The 21766-nt window shown below is 42.2% G+C and overlaps 1 protein-coding gene across 1 annotated transcript; it reads right to left on the bottom strand.

Annotated features, from left to right (window-relative positions):
- Positions 1–2955: 2955 nt before the first annotated feature.
- On the bottom strand, positions 2956–20724 carry abca5 (ATP-binding cassette, sub-family A (ABC1), member 5). The gene is made up of 38 exons (XM_070926807.1): positions 20712–20724; positions 19261–19430; positions 17594–17780; positions 17247–17420; positions 16585–16682; positions 16013–16239; positions 15731–15872; positions 14784–14972; positions 14345–14492; positions 14017–14194; positions 13600–13658; positions 13040–13326; positions 12494–12613; positions 12187–12325; positions 11923–12013; positions 11685–11824; positions 11285–11404; positions 10980–11181; positions 10605–10771; positions 10143–10270; positions 9517–9654; positions 9301–9414; positions 8684–8854; positions 8275–8388; positions 7816–7947; positions 7410–7478; positions 7207–7298; positions 6878–7001; positions 6591–6708; positions 6356–6447; positions 6066–6241; positions 5621–5696; positions 5143–5237; positions 4690–4809; positions 4454–4606; positions 3749–3828; positions 3597–3652; positions 2956–3390 (listed from the first exon to the last, which is right to left on the bottom strand). Exons 1-38 carry the CDS (start codon positions 20722–20724, stop codon positions 3250–3252), a joined length of 5040 nt encoding a protein of 1679 aa, XP_070782908.1. The 3' UTR covers positions 2956–3249.
- Positions 20725–21766: the final 1042 nt, after the last annotated feature.

Below are 21766 nucleotides of genomic sequence, written 5' to 3'. Positions count from 1 at the left end.
ATCCCTGCAGACTGAATGTAATACATTAATAGACTTGCAGTGGGTAACTTACACCCTCTCCTTTTGTGTGGCATGTGTAATTAATTTGCTGTTTAATTAAATGGCTTCAGATTTAACCAAACATGCGAAATGAGAGAGTGTTCAATCACTTTTGCCCAGCAGTGTGTGTGTTAAATGGATACAAACTCACTATTAGTACTCTGGCTGTTCACCAAAAAAGGACAAAACAATCATTTGGAGTAACATTTATTCATGAAAAGGTCGTGTAGAGACCATAGAGTTCATTAATGACCATCCAGACATGCGGGCGATACAGGAGGAAAATACAGCACACAGCTAAACCACAGTCTTTAAAAAATAAAATCAGTGCACAGATAATCTTACAAAGATTGCATAATATAAAGTAAGGTTATAAAATTTCCCAGAAATAGTGCAACTTTACCACCACCAGGAAAATAAAATGTAACTTGCTCCACTTTCAATGCTAGTTGCTTAAATGCTCCACTTTCCACAGAGCCAAAGAATAGTTTGGTTTTCTTTATGTGAAATACTTCCAACTAGAAGTGATGCTTCTTGTTCTGGAAGCAGGGGTGAGACAAGTGCAAAAAAGACAATGTTATTTGGGTGGCTACATGTTACTGAAACTGACAGTTCAACCCACAGAACACGTGAATGTTGGAGAACGACAAAGTTCTATTTGTGAACAAATACCCGACATTGCACTTGGGAAAACAAATATAAAATATACGGAGTATATATTTATATGACATTCACACATGTTAAACTTAAAGCAGAGCCAGTGTTATTTTGTTCCTTATTTGAGAGAACAAGGCTACATGTGTGCAAAAAAAATGCCGTCAGGGTTTAAATAAAGATTTCACATTTAAAAAAGACATAATGCACCCAACAGTACGAGGACAGAACCTCACTCACTTTCTCAAGTTAAGTATATTTGAAGCTTTAATGTATGTAACGTCTGCAGCGAATGTTTGGACAGTCAGTCGGCTTCATACTCACTCCTCGAAACATCTAATTCAAAAAATGACTGATGGTTGTTAAATCAGCTCTCACTTCATTTAATGATGACATTGTAGGTAAAAACAGCAAATAAAATCTAAATGGAAGCTACTGCATAAACTCACAAAGGAACTTATTCCCGACACCTTGTGCAAGACTGAAAATCGCAGCACTACAAAGCATCTGTGCCATGAATCTGAGTTAGGCCCCTGACGGAGCTCAGGACAGAAAATGAATTCATGTTGGACATTTAATGAGCAAGATAAGTGTGTATAATTCATATCAAAAACCTTAGGTTGTCGGCTGTTCCATGACAAGTAGACCAACTTCCAAAAAACCTCATGGAGATGACATTCTGTCTTGCGGAGGTGGACAAAACAAACACACCTGACAGCGTAATTACATCCAGTCCAATCACCCTGCAACACTTCCTCTGTGAAGCTTATAATAACGTTGAGTTTTGAGGCCAGAGTGTTTGTGTTGTTGCTGCACTGAGTTGCATTAGATTGTCAACTGTTCCTGATATTTTGTCCACCCCTTTGTACTTAACCGAGCCAGCAGCCAAAAGGGTCCTTCTGTCAGGTTAAAGATGTGCTGAGGGAGCTGCTCAGGTTGGACAAATATCACCCTCCCAGGTCTATTTATGATCATTAACAAAATAAAACTCAACAGATCACATATTTCTCAAGTCTGTTCAACAAAGTGTCTTAAATTCCCTTTAACCGTATCATCCTCTCACCTGAATGTCAAGACAAAATTACAATTTATCGGTTTGCTGATAGGTATTGCACCAACAACACACCTGCCTGTACAAATACTACATTTTGCAGACACAGCCGCAGCTACACACAACACTAGAAACACACACACACACACACCCACACACACACACACACACCCACCACACAGGCTAGATAAGAGTTAACAAAACACAGCTGCGTGAATAAAAGTGGCACCAAAGTGAAACAGAGTGACGACAGGAGCTCCACGGAGCGGTCACTGCTGAGTTATAAACCCTCCTCTTACCGGAGGCCAAACGTACATTCAGAATCTGTTATCAAAAATCCTCCCAACACCGGCTGACAGAAGACTTAAAGAACGTTTCAACGAGCCCCATCTAGATCTGAACACAACCTCAAGCTTCACCTCTCCACGTCGGATCATCGGCCCCCGGCTAACGCCTGACCAGGGCAGTGTGCTACATGTACTGGTGTGCATATTCTACACTACATTCCCAAGCTATGGGTTCTAGTTCAAAGCTAAACCTGCAAGGAAGGCCACAGGGCAAATCATCCATCCAAAACCCTCATCCCAACATCCGTGTCCTCACGAGCGTGCATGCTGAAACACTCCGTCCTGGAGAATGTAGAGTTTAACCGTGGGTCTGGATGTTAAGGTGTGCATGCTGGTGGAAAGTGAGGAGAAGGGACTCTTCAACCTCAAAGAACAAGAACACCTGGCCTTTGTCAAGTAGGAGACTCTGTGAAGGTCTAAAGACTCCGTAGAGACCTGGAACATCTCTTCTCCAGTGTTTTAGCAAATGGGCCGTACGGACGCTTCCTCATTCCTCCGCCTCACATCAACTATAGAACTACTTATGCACATGCTACTGACACTAAAAAACAAAAGGTACCTCTCAGTCTCAGTGTGTGAGGAGGTGTGGTAGTGTGTGGTTCAGAGATGTGCTGCTTTGGTACGATCGTGGATGGATTCCAGTTCTGGTAGTGCTTAAAAAACAGTTTCACAAACACAACAGACAAAAACATCTGAAGACACGAGCAAACACACTCACTGTAACGCCTCCCACAGAGGACAACGGATGGAAAGGATTACAAAGCATAATTATTATATATTATTTATATATATCTTTATATTTTTTTTCTTACTTTTACTGACTCCCTGTGAAGATAAAAAAAACACAGTTAGAAAGAGGAGCAGGTGACGCATCAGCGTGTCGAGAAAGACTGCAGGCCCCTCGGTCAGTGCGATTCAGAAAACATGGAGCACCAGTGGACGAGGGTTACACACATGCACACCTCAGGCCCAGAGAAAGGGGGCAGTCCCAGTGTATGCGAGCCCCCACCCAGGTCTGTCCCCGTTCATTTAAGGGCGGTGGGCGACGGTTTGCGTGGAGCGGGCGAGTGCTGGCGTGAACCCTCAGGCGCCGAAGCCTGGCAGGTGGGGATCGGTCAGTCCTGGTCAGTCACCAGCCCGCTCCCTCTCGGCTGGAGTTCAAAGCTGGTGGACGATGCTGTCTGTGTGGTTGACTGGAACCGGGCCGTCCTGGCGGAGACGCTGCCACTGGAAGGTTGTGCTGAGGGAGCCAACCTCGTCCTCCTCGTTCTCCTGCTCCTTAGCAAACTCCATAAACACCTGGAGGACAAACAAAAACAGAGGAAGAGGAGGAAGATGAGACAAGAAGTGGACATATTCAGATAACTCCTCTTGATCCCAAAACCCAAAGATATTCGATGTACAATGATAGAATACATCGAAAAGCTGCAAATCCTCACAGTGAAGAAGTTTACATTGACCCTGTCATCCGTTTGAAACTGGTGTCTTTTGTTTTTGCCACCTACCTGCTCCAAGGTCGACTGGGAGAAGTTGTACTCCTCAAAGTTGAAGGTTTGCTTGGCTGAAAATAAACAGAGATTCAGAAGAAAAATTACATCGAATGAGTCAGCAGGTGTGTGTGTGTGTGTGTGTGTGTGTGTGGTCAGCAGTGACTCACCTCTCTCTAACTGAGAGAAAGACTTCGCCAGTGATTTGACGTCCTCCATGGGGATCTTGTAAACCATCAGAGTAGCGAAGCTGCAAAGAAAGCATCAGCCAACAGAATCAGACATGTACATGTCGTAGTGTGTGTGTGTGTGTGTGTGTGTGTGTGTGTGTGTTGATGCACTAAATTATTAACAAGCGTTACACATTTCTTTTAAATCATGTGGTTTCAGCAAAGCTTTCATTTGGAAGGAGACATTTCATTTTTTGGAAGAAAAGTGAGTGTAAATGTAGAATTGATTAATTATAAAAAGGGAATGTTCTGTGCTTTAAACAGAAGGTTTAGTGTTTTACTTATAATCTTTCTGCATTTTTGGTTGTATACGTGACATTAAGTTACATTTTGGGGCTTTCTTTTCATGCATAAATCTATGAATTAGAAGAGGCTCGTGTCTGGCAGGGCTGTAGTCACAACGCTGGAGTGAACAGTACTGTTGTGACCATGTTGGCTAGTGTGGAGCATTTAGTGACTATTCATGGTGTTACGCAGACACAGAGAGCATTACGCAACAGTCGGAGGATGCTGTGTTTCTACACAACCGCAGAGATGTTGTGCTGATGTCATGTCTGATGCCTCGCGATAAACTGCGGAAAGAAATGTGGTCCTTGTCCACAACCCAGTACACAGACAGACTGATTCAGTTGGATTGGGTCTCACCTCTCCTGCCGGGCAGCGTGAGGAAAGATTCGAAGGATCTCTTTGTGCAACAGCGCCACCTGCTGAAGCCCCATCAGCTCCTCTCTGAGTTTTACCTCCAGATTGTAGCCTTGACCGTATTTCCCTTTTAAATGTTGGATGGAGCCGATACACCTGATAGAGGGAAAACAGACAGAGCATTAAGTGATCCACACATCTGTCCCGTCAAAGGATGCCACACAGCCGCGAGCACTAACCTCAGCTGGCCGGAAACCATGATGGCTACGCGGTCACACACAGCCTCCGCCTCCTCCATGTAGTGCGTGGTGAGGATGGCTCCCCGCTGACGATTCTTGAAAGCCGCACGTATTGCCCTCCTACACAATGGAGATACAGATGTCAGAAACTGGTTTTAAATACGACAGAAAGACAAAGCGAAAGGGGGGCCGTCCTCCAACAGCAGGACCTGTGAAGAGGCGAAACCTCCACAGTCAAGTGGCCTCGAGCAAAATAATGAATTCTTTCTGCTTTATAGCCGAACGTAGTCTGTGATGAAGGTTATCACAAAGAAGACTACAACAAAAACCATGAGAGGAAAAACAAATGAATGAATATCAAAATAGCAAAATGATCTCTGAAGTCTCTGAAGTTTGGTTTGTACAAAACTTTCACAATTTGACGTATATGTTTTTACTTTATTTTAGTCTCACCACATGCGCTGTTTAGACTTGGGGTCCATCCCCGACGACGGCTCGTCCAGTAAGACGATCTGAGGATTCCCGATCATACTCAAGGCAAAGCACAACTGTAAACCAACAGGACAACAGTGTAGTCAAACTTGTAGAATTCATTCAGTAATTAAAAGCGTTTTCATCAGATAAAGTGTTGAGGGAAGACACACTTCAAATTCAACTTTAATTTATCATCAGTAAAACAGACATTTCATTCTGCAAAGCCAAAAACAGAAAAGCTGCCGCCACAGAGTCCTGTTAGTCTTCCAGGTTGTAGGATGTTTGAAAACATCACCTGGTCTTCAATTTGAATGAATCTGTAAATGTTTGGCTGTTCATAATGGCAAATGTCTCCAAGCCTTCAATTTGAAGTCTGCATCTTTTTGGACATATGGACAGCTGAGTGAGTTTTTGTACTGAGGCTTTGTACAGTTTAAAACTTTTAACATGTTCTCACCTTCCTCTTGAGTCCTGCTGACAGGGTCTTGGCTTGTTTGTTCAAGTGGTCCTTTAGCTCCAGAGCGTTCACCACACTGACAACAACAACAGTCTGTCAGCAACTTAGCATATTTAACTCTAATTATCACAATAAAAAGATTGAATATAATGTGTTCTTGTATCTCCGTCATCATTAGGAAATAAATGACATTTTAAACACTTTCAAGGATAAAAATAGCATCAGTACAAATTCCTGTTATCATCCACCCGTACGCCGAATATTCACACCACAGGATCTTTAACAGTTTAGAGATGTGAAAATCAAACATCTGAAAAAGCTGTGATCATCAGCAACAGATAGTAATCCCAAACCCCGTCACACGATATCACCTGTGACTGTCCACTGTACAGACGCCAACTCGGCCTGATGGTAAAAATCAGTCCCGACGGTAACGGAGACTCACCGTTTGATGATACCCGGTACATCCTGTCCTCTCAGGCCCTTGATGGCAGCGTAGATCTCCAGGTGCTCCTGCAGAGTGATCCTGGGCCACAGAGGGTTCACCTGTGGACAGTAGCCCACATGCTCCAAAGGATTGTCCACTTGACGAAACTCTGTACTATAGTCCCCCATCAGCACCTGGACAAAGGAAAACAGAAGATCAGAAGGTTCCATGAGTTAAAGTCTTCAATGGGGAACTAATATTCCACATTAGAGACGAGGAGAAAAGCCTCTGTATTCTCTGTACTGTACCTGGCCTGCCGTGGGATCAGTGTCACCGGACAACATATGCATGACGGTGCTCTTTCCTGCTCCATTGGGGCCCAACAGTCCGAGAACTTCACCTGAAGAAACGACAGTTACTAGACTATGGCTGAACTTTGATCTCTAGTGTGGTCATGGATTGGAACAGTCCAAACATACCGTGTTTGGTAACCATGCAATCTAATACGCATTAGTCCACTTGACCAGAAGACTAAAAATATACCTTTGCGAACACAGAAAGAGATGTTCTTTGTGGCCACTTTCCTCGTCTTGTTCAGAGAAAAACCTTCTTTTCTGCCCTCGTGATGTTTCCTCAGGTTGCTCACAACCACCAGTGGTTTCTAAATGTGAAAGACAGCACAGTGAAGAGAGACAAAATTAACTTGTTTGGCAAATAACTTCTGATGGCTAGTGGTCAAAAAATGTACCATGAATAAAAATTCATGAAAATTCAGGTTTTCAAGCTCACATTTATGTATAAAACTGTTTTAAGATAAGATATTCACTCACCTCTTCACAGGACTGGCAGGTGAGGGCCTCCTTCACTCTGGCCTTCTCCATCTGGACATCCTCATCCTCATTCAGCCCTTCTTCTGGGTTCCTCTCCACTTTGGGCTTTGACTTGGATGATATTCTGTGAAAGTTTAAATAAAAATATCCAAGATTGGCTCTTGGTCAAACTTTTTTTTTAAATGAACTACATTTTTTAAATAGCTACTCTGACAAATCTGTCAACATCTAAAATCACTGGAAATGCAAAAGTATCTTCCTTCATTATAACAAGAACGTGAACTGTTCATGTGAAATACAAGTAGTAAACCTCTCTGTCTGATCATCACCTGCAGAACTGATCGTTTTTCATTGTCCTCCCTCCGTAGTGGATCTCCAGCCAACGAAGCAGGAAAAGCAGCAGGATGCACTGGAGATAGGGCTGAGCACAGAAACAGGCACATACAGTATTATGGGCGAAGACACACTTCTATAGTCTCTATTTTCTGAAAGTAGCAATGTTTGGCCAAAATTTTCTAAATAAAATACACACAGCTATAACTGCAATGAGCAGGTTTTTCCACAGGAAGTTCTCCTCGTACTGAGAGGGGAGGAAGGTCGCCTGTAAATGGGGAAAAAACATAAGTGAGGTGACTCCTGTTGCGTATAGCAGCCATCGTCTAAAAGAGAAACAACAGCTGAAACTTTCACATCTTCGCAAATTTCCCTTAAGGGTCCAAAGACGAGAAGTTAATTGTAAACAATGAGCTAAAAGAGGCCTAAAGAGATTAAAAGCTACGAAGAACTGCTGGTGAGTTAGTGTTGATTCTCAGTGGGTTCATCACTACAAGCAACTCATCCATGTTGTTTACAATATAGCTTAATGCAGGTTAAAAGACAGTAAGGCAGACAGAGAAACCAGTAAAAGAGCTGACTGGTTGCTCCGGTTGAGCCCCTACCTTGGTGATGCAGTTGAGGCAGCCCATGAGAGGGTAGAGAGGGTTGAAGAAACACAAGATGTTGTGCAGGTTTCTTGTTAGTTCAGGGTTGTCGTTCAACAACTGAACCAGGGAGGCCGATACCACACATACCTGAAGCACAAGTCACTCAGTAAGCAAACTCCTGTCATGTGGCTCTAATAATGATCACCATCCAAAAGTAGAATTACACACTAAAATTGTTTTTGTGTCAAAGTGAGAATATGAAGCTGAAGCTCTTTCAGGATCACTACATGTACAATATGTCATCAGAGGTGTTTAACTACAGCCAAAATAATAAGCCCATTTACTTCATATTTTAGGCATCGTGATCACAGTTATTAATCTCATGACTTCAGGAACAGATTTTGTTGTGCTGTTTGGAGTTCACCTCTTGGAAAGTGTGTTTTTAATGTGCATACACAAGGCATCCCGCCTCACCATCATGGAGATGACAGAGAAGAAATCCCTGTTGCTTTGGACTCGAGCGAAGCCAAAAGAAAACACATAAGTGAAGAGGATCATGGCTGGACCAAAGCCAACAGTACACAGGACCTAAGAGAGGGGAGAAGAGAAGTCATGAAGTGTGACTCAATGGTCATTTTATTTTTCATGAATATTACCAGCAATATTTATTGGATCGTGTATTATACATTTGATTTTGCATTTCATGATCATGCATTTCGTCCTATGTGTGTTGTCTGAAAGTTAAATCTAGATATTTCAAAAAGGTGGAAGGAGAAATGAAGGTATAGTTGTCCAAGGGATGGAAGAGGAATGGTATATATATATATATAATAATATTGTGTAATTTATGAGCAGGCCGCCATGTTTAAACGGCTGTACGGACCACAGCGGTGAGGTTGCTGGAGGTGAGCAGGTTTCCAGTGTGGAAGGAGAAGAGGATGATGGTCATGCAGGAGAGGATGAGGTAGTAGAAGGGGATGTCCACAGCTGCCTGGCCGCACCAGTAGGCTGACGGTACCATACCAGAGATACGCAGTGTAGAGCGACACTTGATCTGCAGAGGAAAAAACAGCAAATATACAAGTCAACACGTGTGAAAATATAGACCAATATATCTGATGTCCACTGCATTATTACATTTGGGAAAGCCAGCAGGAAGAAAACACAATCTGACTAACTGCTGTGAGCTTCTATGTGCTCTACAGGAGTAGACAGGGCACAAAGTTTCCTGCTGCTCTCTACTAAGAATCACAACACAAAATATGCATGTCAGCGAAGGAGTGGTTTATGACTGCATGATATAGTTCCCTATAGAGGTCCCTTTGCAGTACAAATCACTCCTCTCTCTCTTTTACATATAAAGTTTAACATTACAACTTCAAATTAAGATATCAACCAACTTAACTTAGTCAAAGCTGTGTGTGAACATGCTAAGAAGTGCAGTATTTCTTGCCTTGAGGGACAGATGAAACAATCGCTTGAATCATAATCAGTGATTACCTCTCTGTCTCGAGTGTGGTCCATTGCGAAATACGCAGGCATTCCAGCTGCCAGCATTCCCAGTATGATGGCCTCTATGTACACCAGAGCGTAGGACGTAGCATCTGGGATTTGCTGAGGGATGTCACAATGGAAACGCTTAATATCTTTAAATGGCAGAGGGAAACAGGATAGATGAGATCTGCATCATCGGACTCCTAACTGTCAAATACTCACATAATCAAACGGTTTGGTCCAGGTTCGGATCTGTCCAGTACCATTCAGACCTCTTAGAAGAGCGTTGCTTAGTATGTTGACAGCCATAGGCAAGGAGTGAACGGTGGTGCTGTTGAATGCAACACTGTATCTGAAACCCTGTTAAAAAGACAGAAAAGATGGTGTGAAAGAGTGCAACATCTTGGCAGGTTAACTCCACTCCATCTAAATATAAGGCTCTCAGTTAGAGGACTCAGCAGCCCTCAAACAAAGGGCCCTTCATCTGGAACTACCACATACACTGTAGGTGGAGGTGCTGCAAGAGAGGCGAGGCCACGTGTTTCCTCAATTTTCCAACCAGCCACAGTCAGCCTAACAACTGGCGACTGCAGATATGTTTTATGAAAAACTCGGAAATCAGTGCAACAAGAACGTGCATAATCCAACTCAAACTGGCAGTTCCTATTTGCGCATGCTTTGAATTGCGCTTAACAGGTTCATTATTGACCGAGTTGAATTCTAAAAGGAGGCAGAACAAAATGAAAAACATTTCCTACGTCCAATCGTCGAACCCTTGCCCACATCTGATGCTTTACCTCCAGTTTCATCAAATATCTGGTATTAAATGTGTCCAATATTAAAGTGACCTTGCTGGATCCTGTTACGTTGATGGCGGCACTGTGGGGAGCTGCGGCCATGTAGTCGTTGTGTTTCATCATATCCACTTTGATGTCCTGAGACTCCAGGTTGTGGATGAAGTCAGAAATATCAGAGCCTGTTGGCACAAGAAAAAAAACACTGCTGACACATATGCAAGAAAACGGCACCGTTAGAATTTCACCTATGGGAGAATTCTTATTGATTATGGTTTACTGTGTTATTTAACAGTTGTAAGGCAGTACAGTCAGTCAGTATCCCATCACAATATTTACAGCATGCAGCACTTTCTGACAGAAAAGAGAGATCTGAAGTCTCATTGAGAGGACATATCGTAACAAAACCTGAAAGCTGACTTGCCTTCTAAATTGAAGGTCTTCAGTTTTACATCCTGAATACATCAGCAATCAGCTTGTTTACTCCCAGGTCACAAAACTAAATCTCAGCCTCACCTGAGGAGTTCTGAACCAGGAGGCTGGTGGCGTATCTCCGGGGAGCCTGGTTCCTTTTGAGGAGATAAATGGGCAGAAACTGACGGTCTGGAGAGTGAATCTGGATGTTTCCTGTGGCCAGAGACAGGACGAGCACTGCAGCAACAAACACCAGGAACAAGGCCAGGCTGCAGGAGAAGGGAGGTGGTGAGGAACGACAGGATGAATGGAAGGGACATGTCTCAAAAACACACAGATTCAGTGCAGATTCTTTATAATCCTACAGCAGAATATATATATATTTATTTAAATGAGATCTTTGATCGGCTGCTTGCTCAGTCCCAAATGACGGACCTGAAACTACATCTGTTTTTTTAAATATTCTTTGTTACTCACGTGTAAACGAAGGCCTTCCTCTCCCTGCACATGTTGAGCATGTGCAGCCATGCCACAGTGCTGAACTGCTGCCGCCACAGAGCATGACCCGACACAACATCTGACTTGCTGTCTGAGAACGTCAGCAGCCGCTGGTCTGTATCATCCAGAGAGGCATTGTCACATTCATCCTCCGCCTGCTCCCGATTAAACACACTGTAGTCTGAAGACATGAAACAATCAGATGGAGAAATTTTCACAAAATCAGTCAGTTCATTGAATTTCAGAGAAGTCTGGTATTTTGTTAATACAACAATACTCCTCACCAGCTTGGTCCACTTCAGCCTCTGCCTCCAAACGAAGGAAAACATCCTCCAGTGTTGTCATGGAAACCCCATAGTTGACAATTCCCAGGTTGTGTTGACAGTCGAGCTCCGAGAACAAGCCTATGAAAGACAAATTGAATCAGTACTTGCTGCCGGTCCACTGCTGTTACAGTCGAAGATGAGTCGCAAATGGGTGGGGTTACTAAAGGACAGCGTAAACAGTGAGAAGGTTGGCAGACAGAGGAAACTATGAGTGGTTAGTTAGTGGACTTTCAGACTTGAACACAAATTTCTGTGGATGTGGACTTAAACCACTTGTAAAAATAACGTTCAAAATTCAGGGTCACTGTACATCAATAAGAGACTATTTATATTACTGATCTAGATATTGTGATCTGACCTGGGAATGTGTCCATACTCTCAAAAGGCAAAGTGAATGTCAATTCTGCCTCATGTTGTCGAGACAACTTTGCCTTGGGAACATGCTGCTTGACCAATGACGTGATCTTTTCAGCTTCACATCCCTCATTGATGGACATTCTGCAAGGGAGGGGGAAGAAAGTTAAATAAAGACCTACATGAGGTTGAGACACAGGTTGTACACAAGTAAGTACACACAGGAAATAAAATCTATTTGCCTGAGATGATATCCAACACCACACTTGATCTTGAGATACAGGGAAGAGCCAACACATTTCAGCTGTCCTTGAGAGATCACAGCTTTGCGATCTGGAGGAAATGTAAAAAAAAAACAAAAAAAAAAAGAACAGGTCACTTTTAAACTGGATAAAAACCGTAAAAGCTAAATTTGACCCTTTTCATTTCCAACTTGGGACGACATCTGCCGAATGGTTTTAGTGCCTGCGGGTCAGAGCACGTTAGGTAACAGAGAGAGTTCATACCAGCAAAAATGTCAGCCTCGTCCATGTAGTGTGTGCTGAGGACAGTGACTCTGCCGGCTCTGCGGCTCTTCAGCAGCGACCAGACCTGGTGTCTGGAGCAGGGGTCCATGCCTGCTGTGGGCTCGTCCAAGAGCAGGATCTGACAGGAACAAACATGATGCAAACTGCTCAGAATGGGCTCAAGCTGATGTTATCCTGCCGGTAGCAGGATTACTGATAACTCCAGGCATTTCCAACCAGGATACACACAAAAAAATAAATAAAGCAAACGATTAATGGTGAAAGCACTATTTCAAGCTCCAGGTACCTTAGGATCTCCAAGAATGGCGATGCCCACAGAGAGTTTCCTCTTTTGGCCTCCACTCAGATTCTTGGCCTGAGCAGTCATGATCTTCTCCAAGTCAAGATCCTTTAGCACTTTGGTAACCTGTTAGAGAGAAGCAAAATCACACCAAGGACCAACAGCCAGACACCAGCACCTCTAGTCATCTAGCCATCTGAAATTAGAAAAGGTCAGATCAATAAATTGATGACTCATGCATTGAAATATTATTTTGGTAAGTTCAACAAAGCAAGTATAATGTTTTGGTTATTTCCCAAATGTTGTTGAATGCATCATTTTTATTGTCAGCTGATGAATGGGCTTCCATAATATGTGACATTTCCTGTCACAACAAAATTCATACTTTATTTAAGTTCACGTTTACTGCTTTGTCAGGATGTTGTGCACTGAACTTAATGAAAATAATATTTCTTTCATCACGTAAAAGCAACAAAACATTTCATACCAGACAACTCCTACCTGACCGATCTTACCAACTATAAGACAGAGGCGCTTAAACCATCACATTACCTCAGCATTGATGTCCGCCGGAGGGATCCCTTTGATGGCGGCAAATATCCGCAGGTGCTCCTCCACAGTGAGCACATCAAAGATTATGTTGAACTGGGGGCAAATTCCCACCAGCTGCTTCATTTCTGACCCATCTGCGATCTCTGCTACACTGGAGCCGTAGATGGTGGCCGAGCCGTTAGTAGGCGGGCAGATGCCACACAGGATGTTCATGAGAGTGGACTTTCCAGCCCCGCTGTGTCCCAGCAGAGCCGTGATCTGGCCCTCATAGATGTCAAATGTCAAACCTGGGGAGGGGATGTAAAGAAAGAAGGACGGTATCGTGAAAATCCATCAGAAAATGTACATTAACATAACAGACACACAGTAGGGCTGAACAATATATTGTTTCAGCAGTGACAATGTAGGCAGGTGCAACAAAACTTGCAAGCCAAAATTGATTGAGTATTCTCTCAGCTTATCAATATTTTGTAGCCCATGTTTAAATTACATCAGCATATCACAACATCTGCTATTTGAGAAGCCTTTGACCTTAAAAGAACCAAGTGTTTAGGACTCACCTCTCAGAGCCTCCACCACGTTGTCCTTCTCTTTGTACACTTTATGGATGTTACTGATGCTGCCAGAGAGGAAGCAAACGAGTAAGGAAGAAAAAATAGAAACAGAAAGGAAAGAAGTGTAAACACAGAAGCAGAATCAGAGTGAAGAGCAGCTCTCAGGTTACAGGCTGGTCCCATAGGCTCTCCTCAGCCAGGACGAATGAAGGTGTGAGTGGTGTTTGGCACTGAACCAAGAACAGAGCCAGGCTGCATTTTTAACTGAGCCTGATGCTGATTTCTACTGGAAACTCTCTCCTCATGCTTCACTATCAAAGGCCTGTAGGAACTGTTACCTATCCTTGCAACAGGCTGCAACCACTCAATTCAAAACAGAAATTTGCATCCAGCTGACATTCGTATGCAAGTTTAGACTTTTACCGGATGGCCTCTTTCCCTCTGAACTCAGGTGAAACTGGTTCCACAGACTCGTCCCCACCAGGACCACCTTTCACCTCTGCGTCGTATACTGAGCTCACTTCAACGTAGCGCTTTCTTCGTTTGGACCAATACGATGGCTTCAGGAAGTACACCAAAGACCTCCTCATTCCAAACTCACCTGCATTTCAGACAAAATGTAATAGGTATTACTGATTATTGATCCCACAAGGAAACCTGGCTGTTGCTGGAGAACTGATACCAACTAACAGTATTTAAGTAGACTTAATTAGTTGTAAATTGTATTGAGGTGTACTGTGTGTGTACTTACCAGGCAGTACCTGGTCCAGGTAGATGGCCAGCAGAAGGTAGAGGATGCAGTCCAAAACCAGCATGAGCAGGGGCACGTAAAGAGGATGAGGGCCATTGGCCAGAGAGGAAAACACAGCACCATCTCCCTGGGCCTCCAGGTAAACCACCTAACATATGTACACAGACACACACACACTTACAGATCAATTCCCTAGTTATTACCCTCCACACTGTGCCTCATATGCACAGTTTGTTAAGCAAACAAACAGACATATGCAATACCAAAATCAGAAGCACCTTTGATCAAAAGATAGTACGTAGAGTAGTTCAAATTCAAAACAAATTAAATGTACAAAAAAAAAAAGACGACAATGGCAGACAAAAATAAAGATAGCAGGATGTTGGATGTTGGATGGTGTCATGGTGTGTGTGTGTGTGTGTGTGTGTGTGTTTGTTACCTGTGCAATCCCAATTGAGAAGGCGCTGGGGGAGAGCAGGCAGAGAAGCCAGACCAGCGGCTGTGGGAAGTCCTTCATCAGCACGGTGAACAGTGACAGGCAGCCAAACACCACCGTCAGCATGGAGCCCACTGTGCTGGCAAACTTGGGCTTCTTAAATAACGGAGTCAGCATGAAGGAGAAAAAGATCTGTGGAATGAAAGAGAGAGAAGAGCGAAAGAAGGCAGAGAAAGATAATGTGGGAAAATAATCAGTATTTCAACCACCAATGCTGTTGAACTATGAGAGCACTGACAGATCAAACTTAACAGTGCTGTAAAACCTCCCTCAGTTTAAAGATACTGGTTTAGAGACTGTATAAGGGGATATAAGGGGATAAATATTACTATATAATATATTACTTTCTTACAGGTTGGGAAGACATCACCCTCCAATATTACCAACAATTTTAGAAAATGCCATGATGTAATGCTACCCTATTATTTTGTGACAGGTAATTACTGCTGTTTCCAAGGCAATCACTTGAAACCTAATGTGCTGTACCTAATGGATATTAAATCAGAATTTACAAATGATGTTGCATAGAACAAATACAGTAACACACTCCAAGCTTTTCCTACATTTTAATTTCCTTAAAAACACACTGTCAACTTTCCATAGGGACTGTTTCTTCAGTAGAAAGTAGTTTCAAAGAAAACAGTGAGGTCTGTGGATTATCCAGAAAAACAGGTAGATTGTTTCTGGAAAGACACGTTGATGTTGACATTTTTCACTGCTGTGAGCACCACGAACAAAAGCCTATTCACCTCCATTGTATTGGGGTGGAGACAGAAATCTTAGAAATGTACATCTCAAAACCTACGCAAACAAAACCAAAACTATCTGCATGGCTAGACACCATGCTAATGCACTTTGGGTGAAGTGACCCTTTAAAAAGCTCTACTCACCGATGATATTCCATAGAGGAAGATGAGGAAGAAGATGACAAAGAAGTCACTGTTAGGGAACAGGGCCGTGTACGTCGCGATGATGGACATCAGGATCGACATGGTCGTCACCAGAGCGGCATACAGGAGTCCCCATGACAACCTGTTGTACGACACAAAAACTTACAACAATATATACAATCACACCCACACAGAAAGCAGGTTCTTACAGATTATTGTCATGGAAACAAAACTTCAAGAAGTGACTGAAACTGCAGTGACTGGTGCTCTCTTCTCCCTCACCAGAAAGCGGTGTCATAGAGCCCCATCATGGTCATGGTGTCTTTGAGGCGATGTTCCTTCTCAGCTGCCACATTCACGATGAGGAAAGTTACGAAGGGTGTGAAGGCCAGGACCAGGTAGATGGAGATGAGGGCGTGAGGGAATTTCTGCACCTCCACAGAGCCTGGTTGACCCATCATTACTACCTTCAAGTCCATCTCACTCCACACTGAACGCTTTGTCTGCATCTGTACACAACACGTGGACCAGTGTTTGGCATCTTTGTAGAAATTACATAAACATTTAAGGAATCCTACTTGAACTACCTTTGCCATCTTGTAATGAACCATAGATGACCCTTTATGCATTTGTCTTCAATACTTTCTGAAAATACTGAAATCTTTTAGATTCTCTGTTACATGACATTAGCTTTATTACTGCACAAACCATCGTGCATAAGATGTTTCAATAAACCGAAAATATGAAATTTACTGGGTAGGGAACTCTGTACTGAAGACAAGACTCTGACATTTTCTTTATGGTCGAGTGGGTTCACACTGGAGAACATTGTGCTGATCTCTAGCCTGCCTCACCTGGATGATGGCTGCATCGATCAGAGACTGGAGGCGGATGAAGCCAGAGTACCAGTAATTAGCTGCTCTGCAGTTCACCGAGCTGGTAAAACAGTTGGCTAGAGGAGAACAAACACAATGACAAACACTTTATATTGCAGCTCTGGTATGTGATAATCCTGCTTGCATTAGTGTGACTCTCTTTATATACCATATAAAATGAGACGGCATGATTTAGTTTTTCTTTATTTTGTTCTGTCTCACACCAACACATGGTTCAATACACAAAACTTATCCCCAGCCCCGAACTCAATGACGCCTGATTTGGACAGTATTCCTTACATATCCTGTCAGGAAGGATCAGTATCAGTGATAAGCAACAGCCAGGATTTGACAAATTAACAACAATGAGTTTTAAGTCTGGATTTTGGATTAGCCATTTAAGAACCTTCAGAAACTTGTCTTGGAACCTATCCAGCATTGTCATGGCTGTGTACTTGTTTATTTTGCTGAAAGTTGAAAATCTAAGCCAGTATGAGATTGTGTACACTGGAGCTGTCCAAAGGGAGTTATATAACATATATATATATATGTGTATATATATATATATATATATATATATATAAATAAAGGGAGACAAAATGAAATACAATTAAATTAAAAAAGGTCTCATCAGACTTTACCAATAGATTCTGTGTAATCACTGGGTAGGGGCAGCTGGTTGTATGGGAAGCGTAGTCTGTAAGACGTGGCAGAGCTGTCCATGAACACAACACCGACGTAGCTGGAAGGCTCATACAGGCTGGCGTTCTCCAGGTCCTCCTCACTGGCAAACATCTCCAGACGATCTTGCATGTCTGGCAACATAAGAAGGAAAAAGTGTCATACACCCAATATATTTGGTGTCACATAACCTTCTAGTTTCCCTTCCTCAGTCACTTTCTCATTTCAACAGCTGTCAAGAACAACACAGGGGTGTCTTATACTGTAGGAGTGTATTTAAAGAATTAAATGGTTTTAAGGCCCTTACGCATCTCCTGAGCCACCTCTTCCATGATGTGATTGGTGATGTTAGAGATTGGTGTGTAGCCCAGGCCCTTGAAGAAGTGGTCGTCACGCTCCAGCTCCATAGTCCTGATGCCTCCATAATAAACGTGAGGATTCAGGGTGCTGATGAGTATCAGGAGACCCAGCAGTAGCAGAGGTAGGATCAATTCCTGCAAAGACAGACACATAAAGGAACAGCTGATGAGAAAACTGCACATGGTTTGCCATCACTTTTCCATTCATCTTCTGCTACTTCTCCTGGTTAACACAGTAGTATGACGTCCTCTAGTTCATCCTGGAGGGTCCTGAAGCATTCCCAGGCCAGATGGAACATGTAACACTTTCAACATAGTTTGTGTCTGTCCTGGAATCTCCTACCAGTTGGATTTGGTCACTGCCCAAAGCTTGTGACCATAGGTGAGAGTTAGAACATGGACAAGAGCTTTCTTTCTCTCCTCCAACAACATGCTCCAGCTTGGCCTTGAGCAACACAGTAAAGTTGGAGCCTCTGGCAGGTCAAGAGCTGATTTCAGAGCTTGTCTGAGATTTGGTTCACCTGGGATTATCTGTGTCCACAACGGAACTAAAATCTCATTTAGCAAACATTTTGTTTGCTTTGTTTCCTACAAACCAACAAAGCTAGGTTCTGTTTTCCCGTTCCAAAAGAACACTACATAAAAAGGATTAATTATGTGTTCTAGTAACTCAGGATAAATTGTTATCCTGAGCTTAAGCAGGCAGTGACAAAGACTTGGCTTCTCTGCTATGAAGTAAGAAAGCCCTGGACTTTCCTAACAGCCTTAAGGAAGTTGCAGGAGGCCCCTCAGTGCTGAAAAGTTGATACACTGAGACATTAAAAATGCATTAGTGAAACTTAAAGCCAAATGAAAAATGCATGATCCAACAAAGAGGAAATTGAGAGGGAAAGCAGCACAAGCAATCTTGTTTGTTTGATTCAAAAATCTAAATTTATGATGTATAAATTAAAGACTACTTCACCAAGGGTCTGGGTGTCATTTTTTTGTGCCACTGGGACAGCCAGAGGTGTGCCAAAATGACAATATCACAAAGCGTATTAACTTCAGCGGAGGATTCCCTGGAATAACCCCAGAGAGAGCGCTCAGAGATCCAGACAGAATATAGACCATGACACTGTGCTGGCCTCGAGAAAAGGTGTGTGGAATGGGTGGGAGATAATGGTACATCACTGCAAAACAAACCTTTCAACAAACATTTCAAATACTTACTTTAATACTTTAACCAGGAGGGGTAAAACGTAACCAAGGACTTAGTTGAAATAATAGGTGAATATATAAATGTAAGCCAGTAACATAAAAGAATGAAAAATTGGTCAAACACAATGGACAGTCCACAATTAAGTTGTGAATGTATCAAACTCAGTATCTGTCATTTATTAATAACCTACATTAGGTTGTCTTTTTTACAACGGCACAAGCACACCACAAGCCCAGCTCCTTCTACAATTGCAGAATGTATGTTATTGCTTCCATATTTCATACTAATGACTGGCTGGCATGACGTTGTGGGATATGAATACAACTGTTAAACACAGCAACAGAATGGCAGGAATAAGCTAAATGAAACTTCCACCTTTAACAGATTCATATCAGTCTGCTGAAAACTAAGCACCTGAAGACTCTGTTGCTTGGTCCTCCATTTGATGAGCAGATTCTTGTAGAGAAGACTTCTCGTTTGGTGCCAGACTCCAGCATCTCTTCTATACATGGGCTGCATACTTCCAGCATGCCTCATCTGGATGACGTGTGGACGAGAAGTCGTCTCCCTAATGCTGGCCTCAGCTGCAAGTTAAAAAATAAGGCATAAGAAAATGAAAAACTTCCACCCTGGACATGAATTAACATATACAGTAGGGCTTAAAAAAAATTAGCTTAAAAAAATTAGCTTAGTCTACAAATTAGCTTTTCTATATCTGATGGTAAAAAAAATATATATATATATATATTTATTGAGGTCAAAGCAAACTACTGGACACAGTATCGACCTTTCAATGAAGTACTGCAGCAAGATGTTTCAATGCCTCTTCGTGGTCTACGTCTATTGACAGATATGCAATTAGCCAGCAAATGTCGCCATTTTCGACCGAATCAAATATATTAATTTGGGCTTTGAAAAATTCTAATGGCCACTTTCTAAATTTTCTAACATTTTATAGACAAACGATTAATCGAGAAAATAATCAACAGATTAATCGATGATGAAAATAATCATTAGTTGCAGCCCTAATGTTACAGTATGCAGATATAGAATTATAATTCATAGACTAAGCTACAAATTCATATACTTCAACAATTGCTTTGATGGATTTTTCTACAGTAGTAGTAATAGTCAATGATCTTTGTAATGTAGACACCAAAACAAACGTCTAATACATTTTCCCTTGCAAAAACCCATTTTCATCAACATCAGTTAGATGTTGTAAAGCATGGATGCCTAACAAAGATCTGGATTAAATATCAGCAAGCTATAGCTTTTCCCATCTTCTCAATGAGACATCCACTGCTTCAGAGCAGCTTCAGAGCAGCTTCAGAGCAGCTCACGCTGCTGTGATGCTGTGCTTCACTGGCTGGAACCCGGTAGCCGTGTTGACACCTGCACTATCCCCATGTTCGTTCAAGTGGCTTTTAGCAAAGTGTACCGCAAATAAAACCTACCTCAACAGTTACCTGACAAATGAGCATTTAGCTAACGTTAATTATCATGAATAGCTAGCCGATCTTAGTCTATGAACTGACGCTAACCTGCTATATGGCATTTTGGCAAGGCTGGCATGCTATCAAATTGTTCGTTTGAATTCGAAAAGCATTGTCTTAGCCTCTTTGTTCTAATGCTGACTGGAAATTAGTAAAGGTGTAGCTATCTAAATACGCGAAACAGAGCGCATATCTAACAGCCAGAAATTAGACGGTTGTATATTCTGAGTTAACGCACTGTATGGCAACAACAGTGAATGCGCACAAGCAAAGGAAACAAGCTAATGTTAGCAAGCTACATCAACACTGCCGATATCCTTTGGAAAACATACATATGCACTGAGAAAAGCAAACATTAAACATACTCACGTATGTAATACATTAAGGCATATCTTTTCTCGACTTGTGATGTAAAGGCCTTACATTACAGAGGTTGTTTTATGTCATGTAAACCCACTAAACGAACCCCTGGTTTCTTACGTCGCTACTTCCTCGTGTCAAATACAGAGCCCATAAAATGTGACGTTCGCCAATCAGATCAGGTCTAGATGTTAATGACAACGGTTTGCACCAATCACAATTTGACCAGGTGGTTTTTGACACAGCCAACCGGAGGGGAAAACAATCGGCGCCACAATAGAGGGCCGTAGGGATGACGTTTTTTTGTAGGCAAACCCGGAAGTCAATGGGTTCTTCCCATTGGATTTCGGATTATTGCAGAAAATAAGATCCGTGACAAAAGTTTAAGATACCTGCACATTCTGTTCAGCAAGATAATCAAAATCACAAATGAACACCACTTTTATGTTTTTTTGGAGCGTAACATTAAATGCAATGTGAAAAAAGCGAACAACTAAGGGCTGAAACGTTAACAAAATGCCTGTAGCTAGCTAAAAACATTAGATTTCAGTATGTCAAAAAATATTTTAGTGAAGAATATTGACTAACTTAACATTGTCAGTTTATCTCAATGTCCCTTCTCCCTACCTTGCTTTTCTTGGAGAAATTATTCCACTAAATGGCCACACGTGAAATACTCCAATTATTTTGATTATTTTTATATTTACAACTATTTGATCGTATCACCAGGTAAGATCACCATTTAACCTAACAAAGACCTTCAAACTCTACAGTTTGTCTGGCCAAATTAGCAACTGTTACTTATTTATTAATAATCAAGGCATATAGCTTCAGCTTCATGAAAGTTACTTCCTCAAATCATTATCAGCGTCCCCTCAAAACAATTCAGCCTAACTTATGGAAATATAGTTAGCCTTAAACTGGCATTTGGGTCTATGTCGGTGTCAGGTGCAGAGGCAGAGCCTCATAAGGGTAAATCGATAGTGGACCTGTCAGAGACGGAGCGCGTACTCATAGAACTGGAGTTACATCCAAGTAACTACTATATATTTGACAGTGACAAA

This window comes from Enoplosus armatus, chromosome 20, assembly GCF_043641665.1.
Source record: "Enoplosus armatus isolate fEnoArm2 chromosome 20, fEnoArm2.hap1, whole genome shotgun sequence".
Classification (NCBI taxonomy): Eukaryota; Metazoa; Chordata; class Actinopteri; order Centrarchiformes; family Enoplosidae; genus Enoplosus; species Enoplosus armatus.
The sequence above is the reverse complement of the archived record's forward strand: the minus strand, read 5'-3'. Positions and strand labels throughout refer to the sequence as shown.